Source organism: Andrena cerasifolii, chromosome 16 (genome assembly GCF_050908995.1).
Source record: "Andrena cerasifolii isolate SP2316 chromosome 16, iyAndCera1_principal, whole genome shotgun sequence".
NCBI classification, from domain to species: Eukaryota; Metazoa; Arthropoda; class Insecta; order Hymenoptera; family Andrenidae; genus Andrena; species Andrena cerasifolii.
Genome location: NC_135133.1, coordinates 9,333,601 through 9,345,756, shown reverse-complemented (window position 1 = coordinate 9,345,756; position 12,156 = coordinate 9,333,601). Strand labels below are relative to the sequence as shown.

General features: G+C 38.3%; 1 protein-coding gene and 1 long non-coding RNA gene across 4 annotated transcripts; one reads left to right on the top strand and one right to left on the bottom strand.

Moving 5' to 3' along the window:
• The first annotated feature begins 104 nt into the window (after window positions 1–104).
• Window positions 105–1,621, top strand: LOC143377956 (uncharacterized). Its single transcript, XR_013087449.1, has 2 exons — window positions 105–664; window positions 1,396–1,621. It is a non-coding gene; the product is annotated as an uncharacterized LOC143377956 (long non-coding RNA).
• A 2,253-nt stretch (window positions 1,622–3,874) lies between these two features.
• Window positions 3,875–10,504, bottom strand: Naprt (nicotinate phosphoribosyltransferase). Of its 3 annotated transcripts, XM_076829536.1 has the most exons (11): window positions 9,907–10,503; window positions 9,214–9,384; window positions 9,011–9,137; window positions 8,587–8,798; window positions 8,137–8,255; window positions 7,867–8,060; window positions 6,939–7,124; window positions 5,809–6,034; window positions 5,408–5,728; window positions 5,193–5,321; window positions 3,875–5,101 (listed from the first exon to the last, which is right to left on the bottom strand). In XM_076829536.1, the coding sequence occupies exons 1-11, from the start codon at window positions 9,974–9,976 to the stop codon at window positions 5,024–5,026; spliced, it is 1,833 nt and encodes a 610-aa protein (XP_076685651.1). In that variant the 5' UTR covers window positions 9,977–10,503; the 3' UTR covers window positions 3,875–5,023. The 3 variants fall into 3 exon arrangements, with proteins under 3 accessions (XP_076685651.1, XP_076685652.1, XP_076685653.1); XM_076829537.1 differs by lacking the exon at window positions 6,939–7,124 and having other exon boundaries at window positions 9,907–10,504; XM_076829538.1 differs by lacking the exons at window positions 9,214–9,384; window positions 9,907–10,503 and having other exon boundaries at window positions 8,587–8,925; window positions 9,011–9,129.
• Window positions 10,505–12,156: the final 1,652 nt, after the last annotated feature.

The window sequence follows — 12,156 nt, the reverse complement described above, 5'->3', positions numbered from 1 at the left end:
TTTCGTCCTTATATGAGCAGATTTGGGGCTGGGCGAGGTCTCATTCGAAAGAGGAAGGTTCAATGCGGAGCGCTCTGCTCATGGTTCAACGAGATTGTGTTGATATGTAATAATATCAGTGTCCAAAGTAAAGCAAAAGTCGACAAAATATACCCGCAGAATCCAAGCATTTTTAGGTCACTAAAAGAGTTTTGTGACTCAAACGGTGAGCAGAGCGCTCCGCATTGAATCTTCTTCTTTCGAATGAGACCTCTCCCAGGCCAAAATCTGCTCATATAAAAACGAAAAACGAAAAATCGTGACTACATTCCCAAATCAGAGTTCCGCCATATTGGCGATAATACATAGCAAGTCACGTGACAAATTTAGTTGAGGTAGTAGATACGAGATGGCGCCTTCTCGGGAGGACTGCCAACGTAGATTCATAGCAAAACTGAAGCGATAGCTGTCGATAGCTTCACCGTCGAAAGAGATGGCACAAAGTAACGTCTCCGGAGAGCAAATCAAAGAGCGAGAAGTGGCGTAGATATTTCGAGACAGTGACTGTTTAACGAAGAGACGCAGAATTTTCGAACGCCTCTTGAAAGGCCTGCGCCTCTTATTTGTAACTTTAAGGCAAATGATTAGGTTTTTTCAGTTTCTTTAATTCCTATGATGTTTTGCTGTACGTATAAACATTGAAGATCGCATAAAACACTTATTTCATGAAGCAATTCGACGTATAAGTTACTCTGACACGGAAAAACGACGAAAAAATCGGTTTTTAATTTTTTTAACTGGGGCGCACCGAATTGAAAAATCTGAAAAAAATTCAGGACAATAGTAACAATCATACGTACTTACAGTAAAAATATAATTATAGTGCCAAGCCTGCTTCGATACACAATCGGCATTTTTCAGCATTTTTTGGCGTTTTTTATTTTTCACGGCTTGGTTTTTCAATTTAAAAATCTGAAACAATTCTCTAATATGTGCCCCGATAACAGAAATGTCTCTGATTTTTTTCAAAATTTTTCATTCCCTAGTATAGGAGAAATTCAACAAAAACCTGATTTCCTATTTTTGCCCTTTACTACCGTCCTGGTGGAGATACGAAGTTGAAAATTGCCACAAATGTTTCTCTTTTAATAAGCTTTCGAATGATTCATCGTGAGTCGAATTCGGTTCAAGGACACATGAAATAAAGGGGAATTGTCTTAAATTAGGAAGATAATTATATTCTTTATATGTTTTGCCTGAAATTAGTTGTATTTTCTATAATAGACAAATCTATTTGTTGTATTTTCTATAATAGACAAATCTATTTGTTGTATTTTCTATAATAGACAAATCTATTTGTTGTATTTTCTATAATAGACAAATCAGATTGCTAAAAATATTTTCTTCTTGTTACAGATTAACCTTGGGAACATTTCTCGGTAGACAGGATTGAGGAACTTTAAGTGAGACAAATGATGGAAAGCTGATAGTGATTTTATACATAAAATGAAGTGAAATTATATATTTTATACTTAATAATAATACAATATTAATCAGCATTCATTTCTACATACTTATATTAATTTATTGTAACACTGTAAAAGCCTTTTCTGCAAATAAAGTGGGAAAAACTTGAAAAGAACTGTATTATTATTTAGAAATACCTTTTACATATTCCTATCCAAATTCCAAACCTTTGCAGCTTCAATTCGCAACTTTAAAGGTGACGCCTTTGAAACTGAAATTCAGAATACCTCTTTTCGCTTCATGCTCTCCTGATACCTGGGCCAAAATCTGGCAAAAATTTTCAGAATGCACAAAATTGGGCTTTGTAACAGGAGAACATGATGTCGAAAGAGGTGGCACTAAGTAACGTCTCCGGAGAGAGAATCGAGGATGCCTTCGAAGCTGAAATTCAGAATACCTCTTTTCGCTTCATGTTCTCCTGATACCTGGGCCAAAATCTGGCAAAAATTTTCAGAATGCACAAAATTGGGCTTTGTAACAGGAGAACATGATGTCGAAAGAGGTGGCACTAAGTAACGTCTCCGGAGAGAGAATCGAGGATGCCTTCGCAGCTGAAATTCAGAATACCTCTTTTCGCTTCATGTTCTCCTGATACATATTGGCCAAAACCTGGCATAAATTATCAGAACGCACAAAATTTGGGCTTCGTAACAGGATAACATGACTTCGAAGAAGGTGGCGCAAAGTAATGTCTCCGGAAAGCGAATCGAAGACGCAGAACTATTCGAAGCAGATGTTTCGCTGAAATTTAGGATACCTCTTTTCGCTTCATGTTCTCCTGATACCTGGGCCAAAATCTGGCAAAAATTTTCAGAATGCACAGAATTGGGCTTTGTAACAGGAGAACATGATGTCGAAAGAGGTGGCACTAAGTAATGTCTCCGGAGAGAGAATCGAGGATGCCTTCGCAGCTGAAATTCAGAATACCTCTTTTCGCTTCATGTTCTCCTGATACATATTGGCCAAAACCTGGCATAAATTATCAGAACGCACAAAATTTGGGGTTCGTAACAGGATAACATGACTTCGAAGAAGGTGGCGCAAAGTAATGTCTCCGGAAAGTGAATCGAAGACGCAGAACTATTCGAAGCAGAAGTTTCGCTGAAATTTAGGATACCTCTTTTCGCTTCATGTTCTCCTGATACCTGGGCCAAAATCTGGCAAAAATTTTCAGAATGCACAAAATTGGGCTTTGTAACAGGAGAACATGCCGTCGAAAGAGGTGGCACTACGTAACGTCTTCGGAGAAAGAATCGAGGATGCCTTCGAAGCTGAAATTCAGAATACCTCTTTTCGCTACATGTTCTCCTGATACCTGGGCCAAAATCTGGCGAAAATTTTCAGATATCTCTAAAATCAGACTTCGTAACAGGATAACATGACGTGGAAAGAGGTAGCGCAAAATAATGTCTCTGAAGAGAAGTAGAAGCCTTGAACGAAAGTCGATAGAGTTTGAGAGTATTGAATGGCATATTTAAAGTAGTGCTTTAATGCGAAGATTTTTAAAACCACTCTGCGTGGAAGGATCTTTTTAGGTGTTCTTTTTAGCATATCTTTTATATGTGATTTGGAATAGGAAGGAGTAAGTAGTGCTCGTTAAATAAAAAAACTCTTTTACCACTTAACTGCAATTTATTCAAATAAGTGAAATGCAATACAATGAAATGTTACAAGTGTAACTGGGTTAGGTCTGGGTTAGGGGAAGGTTAGGGGTATCCGTTAGGGATTTCTCCACGAAATAAAAAAAAAAAAAGGTCTAGGTGAGGGGTAGGGGTATCCGTTAGGGATTTCTCCACGTAAAAAAAAAAAAAAGGTCTGGGTTAGGTCTGGGTTCGGCTGAAGCAGTATCTTGTGCAAATTTCATATCAATGAACCCAGTCGAAAATGCAGCCGGTTTAACGTCTTTTATGTGAAAATTCCTTACCTGTAAAGCAGAAATATACACGATTAATAATCGCTCTAGTTACAGTATGTGAGATTAGTTACATCGCATTGGCACACTTTAATCTCTAAACATGTCACACATATACAAGCACGCACACACGCACAGCATTTCAACAGATTTCAGAGTAGGTAGTTGCTGAATTGGCCGCTTCTCGTGTCGCACCCAACGTTACCGACTGATTCTAAAATAAGATTACAGTGCTACGAGTGGTAGGAATTAATATTAAATCTTACCGGAAACATAAAATCTAAAACGACTAATTTCATCCAACATGTTGCACAATAAAATTATTCCCTTTACTAATATATTTTCATACGTGACAAACTGTTGCAACGTTTCTCCCATGTTCAATAATAGACAAGTCAAGTAACGAGTCGGGGGCAAAAGGAATAAAAAAAGTCTGTTGGATCATAGACATTTCGATTATTTTGCTATAAAAACAATTACTTTTATTGGTATGCTCATTTACATTAAACAACATTACGAAAAAACAGCAGATCTAATGATACAAGTTGAAGAAAATTTTCGTGTAAAAGTCTATCATCACCTTCAACGGTTGCTACTTGTAAGAGTCCCTAAAGTATATTATGATACTATAATATAACGACGTAGTACAAAATCAAAATTAAACCATACGTAAATACTTCTAAGAAAACGCTAATCTCAGTAGTAAAAGTTCAATAAGGTTTGTGACATTTCCATCGCCGAGATCTTTGAAATAATGAATTGTCAAATAAATGATTCATTATTCTCAATTTTTGAGGGCCTGTACTTTTATATCAAATAGATTTCTCTAGGATGAATCATTTTTTATACATATTTATACATCTTAGAATTCTATGTATAATTATTATGCTCAAAATTTGTACACTTCATTAACAAACAATCGAACTTAGAACTTTTACTTTAATGTTCATGAACGTATAACACTCAAGATTTACATTCATGAACGTCAAACATATATATTTTCATTTTATAAAATCATTTTCTGCTACATTTCTTTCCTTTCGTTAAGAAAGTTCTAACTTAAGCTTAGAAAATCAGCTAAGCATCGTACTAACAACGATGCTTCGAAAAGAAGTTTAAAAGATACCGATGATTATTTACATTTAATTTACATATCCGGTTTGCAATCCTTCTCATTATATGTACATTCCCATTGAATTAAATGTAGAGTTAATTATTTCTAAATTGTGCATGGCTAATCACGTGTACCCGATTCTGTATCTTACCGACAAATCGAAAGTAAGTACACTTGTGATGTTTATGATAAATACTATCGTATGCTCGCGGCGCAATTTACAAGATTACACCGCTTTATGAATACAATCCGTTCTATTCTTATAAAACTATATGAACATCTTGCAGGGTGATTTGCACAAGTTATCAAAATATACTACTATAATCAAATGATGCTTGTACAATTAGAGGTTTTTTCAAACAGTGTAAAAAATAAACTTTTAAAACCCTCGGTATTATCCTGATGCGTAGGCCATTTGAATACACCGTCTTGCTTTGTTGTAACGACTTTTTCTCCTTTCCGTCTCGTTTTCCAGTGATCTAATCATAGCTTCACGACAGTTCCCCAATAGGCGCATTTTGTAACCATAAATCGTGTATAAAGTTATATAAATCATCGCTGACAGCCACCTGCACAAACATTTCATATAAAATAGTTTAAATTCTCTAAAGAGTCTAAAGAGTACGGCCCTTATTTCTTTAAGCGTCTGTAGAATCTTACTTTGTATGGTGTAGGGTTCAAGTTTCTCTTGTGATCATTCCTGAGCGATCTCAAAGACTCCTGAACTCTATTTCGTATTTCATGCAATGTAGGCAATGGTTGACTTAATTTTCCGTTCTTCCAGTATACCTAATCGTAACACGAATTATTTATATTATTCCGAATTATTTGAAGCTGCAAATGGTAACGAGTGTAGCCCAAGAGCCCGTATTTACCTTGTGCAATGGTTCCACTCGCGTTGGAATAACATAAGCTCTCTTCGACTCCTGAAACGGATGTCTACAAAGAACTTTCTGCGTTACTTGTGGAACATCCTCTGTTGATCTCTGTAGGAGATCGATTAAAGCATATCCATCCGATCCATATAGTCTGAAAGCATCTTTCTTCCCCGGTATTGTTACTTTACCAACTTCTTGACTAAGCTTAATTCTCGGTTGACTGTTGATCTCAACCATTTTATAAACGCAGCCTAATGCCGGCTGTCGTTGGCACGTTACCAGATGTGTTCCGATCCCAAAGCAATCGATCTTATGGCTCTATTAAAACAATGTCTTTTATAGAAACAAAAGACTTCTCGCAACAAGTATCGGCGGCATCCTATCGCGCGTAAATTTACCTGTTCGTTTAAACTCAAGATAGTTTCTTCGTTGATGTCATTCGACGCGCAGATCATCAACTTCGCGAACCAAGGTATATTATACTTGGCAGCGATCCTCTCGAAAATATCCCTTGCGGCATTACTTAAGTACGCTAAATCGCCGCTGTCGATTCTTATACCGATCGCTTTGTATCCCAAATCGTTTAGAGCCAACGCCACAGCGCAGAAGTTAAGAAGACCGCTCCTGAATAGAAAATTTTGCTACCATTATTGATTAAACAAGCGTCCGTACGTATTACTAAAAAAATCCATTCGAAAATCCTGGCAATACATTTTACACTTATAAGTTACTACAGTCTACTAAAAAATGAACAGTTTGGAATTATGTACAAGGCATGCACTGCTATGAATTATGACTTTTAATAATTCTACGTTCCAGTCAGCAGTAACTTTGAGCAGAACGTGAATCATTACTTTAATTAACGTGAATTGCTGACATGCAAGCTAACATAACTCGAAGAACTTGGTCATTATGATGTAAGATGGAGAGAAACTGTGTAACATAGCTTACAAGCAAGTATTTAATTACAAGTCACAGTTTTGTTATATTTTTGTAACGTCAAGTATATTAAGTACATGATTATAGGAATAGGTGGCGTAATTCATATACGTTTCGGGAGCCACGGAAAAAGAGAAACCTTCGGCGCTGGGACTCGAACCCGAGCCGTCCGTGTGCGAGCTGATCAGTCGCTGGCGCCGAGTCTCCGAGGTCTCTTAGTCCGGGCTCCCTCTTATTCTTATGGTATGGGGGTTACGGATCCCACATGATTATTTGGTTAAATGGCTGAATTGGGAAGGGTGCTATATAAGGTCATACATTTATAACAAAGACACTATGAAAACTTGCAAAACTTTTAACAGAATAATCTATCGTTGTTTGTTCCGTTATCGTCATTTTATGATATCGAAATGATGCAACGAGATATACATTTGCCCGCTTTACAGAATGATTGGAGAGACTCTAAATCGAATAAGATCTCAGTAACATATGCTCATTACCTCGTGAAAGTCAACTATTAATTGCGTTTCGTGGATTAAAAAAAATGATGACTTATCCTGCAAAGCAGACATAGAGGATGATATCGTACCTCACATAGAGCTCACCCAATTCGCCTCGTCTTAAAAAGCCATTCTTGTGATGTGAGGTTGATTCTGATATAATCGGATTGTTTCTGACACCATTTTGGGCATGTGTATTGGACCCATTTGATAGACGCTTATTCTTTACATTTAGGCTGGCTATTCGTGCCTGTCTCTTGGCCGAGGCTTCGATGCTATAAACACACTCCTGTTAGGCTGCAGTGTGTATATGTTTCATCATGCCTGATTTGTGAGTTTGTAATTAAAGTCGCTAATGTGTACGTTAAACTCGATTAAACACATCTTTCTGCTCGAAAATGGAATCACTGGTACAGATCACGTAATTCTGTCTGCTCTAGTTAATGCTCCTATTCGTAATCGAACGTGTATGCACATAAAACTTCGTTAGGAGTCTTCGCAAAAAAATCTTCAAAGCATTTCACCTTAACTCGATAAATTCGATATTAATCAAGAAATAAACTTCTGTACAGTTAGCTTTACTTTTAACTTTCCCTTAAATAAGATTTACGTATTGTCGTTTTTAGTATTCGTATCTTTCTACTATTTTACATTCATGCATGACGAACCGTGCTTTAAATCTTAATATTTATAGAGCAATGATTTGCCGAATATATTTCATATATTATAAGTTTGCAATTAACAGAAAATCCTACAAATAAATTGGTTAAATAAAGCATATTGCTCGATACGTTAACACAGTCAACACAAAGACATGACAATGCATATTTAAATAAAATTCTGTATGTATACATGCAGATAGTCAAACACGGATGCATATCTATTGTTAGAGAAATAGAGTGTTCGTATATAAGACAATAACACGATACAGTATCTACTTACATATATCAAAGATACGAAAGAAACATTTGACAAACAATATTGGAAGAAAAACATTAAATAAGCATAAGGTCATACCTTTTTACGTCGTACGTGTCTACAAGAGCAACAAATCGTTGCGGGAAAGCAATGGCGTAACTAATCAAAGCAGCTAATTCTCCGCTAGAAGCCTCAGAAACTAGTGTCCCTACATCAACTGCAATAGAATCCCGATGTTTACAAGCTAAGTCCAGAAGATCATAGACCTCTCCCGTTTCCTTATGCGCCAATGCCTGAAAAAGGAAACGCCCCAAACATTAATACAAAACATACTTCACGTTAGTAAAATTACTTACAGCGTCGACTCACTTTTTCTTGCAGATCATCGAAGCCAGTAAACGACGTAATATATGCATGTGCGTGCGTTCCGCTCACAGGAATATTATAAAGCTTTCCTGCTAATACATTACTGGTGCCGTCAAAACCACCTAAAAGCCATTAATTTCATAGAAAATTCAAGTGGAATATCGGAGAATCTAAGTATTAGAACGCTACTAATTTCGTCAATAATTATTGAGAATAAAACAGGGTTTTTTTTTCGAGTGTAAAACATGGTGCACAGTCAGATATATTTAACTTGACCCCTTAAAATACTGACTGTCACAGGATGACACTGCTTATTGATTTTGATTCAGAGGAATTTGATAAATAGATGAGGTATAGAGGGGAGAACATATTAATGGTATATGTGTATAATAACGAAAATATAGTACACAGAAGAAAGAAATAGAGGAGGCCAAAGATATATAAAATGTTTACCTATATAGCTATATTTGGATGCACTCAATCCACCATCAGGACCCTGAGCTCGTCGAAGGCCAAATTCTAATAATGTTATATTTTTCCCAGCAACCATACGGTACCTGGCTGCATTTGTCGCCATTAAACTGGCATAGTTAACTAAGGTTAACAGTGTTGTTTCCAAAAGTTGTACCATTATTAATGGACCTTCTACTCTTAGTAATGGTATTCTGCGTAACATATCAATTTGCATTGAAGTTTTAACTTATTAAGGTTTGATGTTTCATCAAATATGTAATGTCGACAAGCATTCGAACATTAACTCTAACTGCTGTCTTAAGAGCAAGAAAAAGTTTCCTAAACGATGACAATGATGAACGATGATTAACACAGCTGATTATTTGCATGATGCATGCAGGTTCTGCAGAGAACTCTTACTAACCTCGGGAAGACAACCGAACCTTCCTCCATGGCATATATTGTAACATCTTTCGGGGTAAGGTCTTTCAGATAATCGAAAAACCTTTGGTCAACCGAAGACGGCATCGTCGACTTCAAGTATTTAATATCTGCGCAGTTAATGTTTAAATTAAACATGGTAGAGAGGATTGTAGAGCATTCGATAACGAGTACGTAAACACATACCGCTGGACGAGTAACGAAATTTCTCTAAAAACTTGATACATTCTTCTAACCCAGCGAAGATTGTGAACTCCCCTTGGAAAGGATTCTTACGGAAGTATAAATCGAACACAGCGTGGTCGTACATTTTTCCACTTTTCCAATAAGCGTACGCCATTGTGATCTGGTATAAATCTAAAACGATGACATTAGGTTTGAAATATAAGCAACCTTAACATGTCTCAATCTAGATATTACAATATTCGTCTGCGTTACAATTAAACTCATTGGAATAATAACAATGCCTGTATGCGTCTCCTACGATTACCATTTAACTTCTGAATAAATGAATTATGTATCGTTATTCCATCATTAACATGAAAAGTATCTACTCATTTCTCTACAAAGAAAAGACTGCCGGGCATGTTTGAAGGCACTTCTGTCAACAAGTATCACTGAAAGAATGAATGAATGGACCAAAACTACGAATACATTCTACTTCTCTAAGGAAACACGAGATCTAGAAATAGTTGGCATCAAAAATCAGCAGTAAATAATTCACGCGGATCGTACTTTCAAACGCCACGTGTTACATTATCGTAATACCTATCTGCCAAATAAATGATAAGATAACATAGAACCGCATATTTTAAGGTTACTTTCCGAACTCCGATTTCACGGCTCGTTAATGATGAATAAATTCCTGTTAGAAAATACCTGTCAAGAGCGGTTGTACGACGCAGTTTTGACGCGAGTGACACCATGGTTTATCCTCGTCGTCTGACATGTTTTCCCCAATTTTCTCTATGGTCAGCGTCAAGGCGGTGAAAGAAAAGGAGAGTGGTAAAAGAGGCAGACGAGGAGAGCGGGATGCACGCCGAACACTGAACGACTATCGGTCAAGCACCGTTACCGACCAACTAGCATGTTTCGACGGTGAACTCGGTGTATTATACGTCTCTTTCCGTGCACTCGCAGAATCGATAGGAACGTTTGAAGGACGTTACGAACGACGCGACCTGTTATTCCGCCATTCCCACCAATAGTATAGGCCCCTCTTAAAAAATAACTAGGAATTGGGTTATCTATTTCATCCGAACACGTGAACCCGCGCAGGTAAGTGTTATGATTTCTCGCTGCGCCGCCGATCGAACTTTCCTCGGTTTATTCTTCTTTCCGCCATCCCCTCCTCTCCGCGCGCATTGCAATTAACCGATTCATCGGCGACTCGAATAAAACTGTCCCGCGACAGAAACTAGACTTCAGGAGAGAGGCACGACTTTCAATTTCGCCTGTTCGTTGCGATTCAATTATCAACACCCCTTCTTCCCACCTATAAAACCTGAGGCGACTTTTCTTCAGACCTGAAACATTTTATTACAATTATATTTCTAAGCATTCTTATTTCCCCTTTCGTTATTTTTAAATTCGGTTTTGTTCTAGCAACGACCGTGACGCCAATGGTAGCAGCTACGTAGCGCTTAAATTTTAATGACCCGCTATTAACATAATTACCAAACCGCAAGTTCCTACTGTAAAGCGATTTTCTCTTTGACGTTCGCTGTCAAAAAAGATTTTAGACAAATGTGTATATATTCTGCGGCCTCAGCATTTAGTATCTATGCACATTTACTTTCTTTCCACGTACGACTGTAATCTCTGACCTAACAAAAAAATCTCTCCGACATATCTAGATTCGTTACGCCGCGATAAGGCCGCGAGAAGTCCTAAGTACATAATATACAGATAAAGGAATAGCGAGTCTTGCGGAATTCTATTCGTCATCCTAACGTATACGTCTCCGGCTGATACGGCTAATTTTTTTTTTGTTGTTTTCGAGAGCTAGAATTGCGTCAAACGGGTGCTGTAAAGCAGATAGCAGGGTTACAGTGGCGGTGGGCGTCAGGCCCTTCGATTAAACACGTATCGTTAGGGGCAACATGTCCATCCTCAATGACCTTGCCTTAATGACCCGGCATTGCAGCTGTTCTTCTTCCTTTTAGTACACGCGAAGACTTTTGCAACGCGGAAAATTATCGCGGAACTTGGAAACGGTCGCGTGCCGCGCATACGTTATGATGCAACTTTAAAGTTTCATTCCACCTTCCGTGCTCATCAATTTCCTTACCTATCGTCACTCGAATTGTCGGTTGCGCAACCGGACGCAATTTCTGTACAGCAAGAATCGGGCCCGGGAGAACTGTACGTTCCCTCTCCTTTTCCTTCATGCAGCCTAAACTTTGTAATCTCGCGAGCGGCTATGAAACATTTACTTACATAACGACCCGATAAATCCATCGGCGATCGCGTGTGCATTCCTGCCGATAAGTAGTTATGAGAGGCGCGTATGAACATATAATAAAAGTCTCTCGGTATCTTTGTTGGGGCTCGTTTATCAAAATGTTTCATAACATTCGCCATCCGCCGCGGCTGGACGCTCCGGAGAATCAAAGTGAAGGTGAAATCTTAACAATGACCTGCATCGGTTCACGATAGGCGTCCATTCATTCAACTTACGTCGATTAGCTTGCTCGACATTTTTCCACGAGCCGCATTCTCGGCGTCCCAGCCGTTGAGCATCGCGCAATGAACTTAAGCGGTAGATTTTCTGAATCCAATAAGAACGATTCAAGCGCGTCGCGGAGGATGGATCCAACGTCGATCTTCTTATCAATGAACAGACGCTGGCTCGCCGGCATGATCCGCTGCTTAATGGTTTTATCGTTTCCTAGAAATTAGTTCAGAAGAAGTTATTGAACGACGATGAAGAGAAGAGCCTTATAAGATACGACTCGCGATTGTGGAGCTTTTCGGTTCAAGTATTTACCTCGGGGGTTGGGATGTGTCATTTGTGGCCCGTCCAAATCTCGAATTCCTCCTGATTGAGTTCGCCGGGAAGAAAAGGAATTAAAGGCAGTTTATTTCGAGCGGTGACTCGCGTCTTCTTACGCCTTGCGTATACAGGGT

Excerpts from the sequence above, each read along its gene's own strand:
- Naprt (XM_076829536.1), bottom strand. The coding sequence starts at position 9,976 with ATGTCAGACGACGAGGATAAACCATGGTGTCACTCGCGTCAAAACTGC. Across the intron at positions 8,799-9,010 it reads GGTTCGGTTGTCTTCCCGAG|AATACCATTACTAAGAGTAG; the intron begins GTTAGTAAGAGT and ends TATGTTACGCAG. Across the intron at positions 5,322-5,407 it reads GAGTGGAACCATTGCACAAG|GTATACTGGAAGAACGGAAA; the intron begins GTAAATACGGGC and ends TGTTACGATTAG.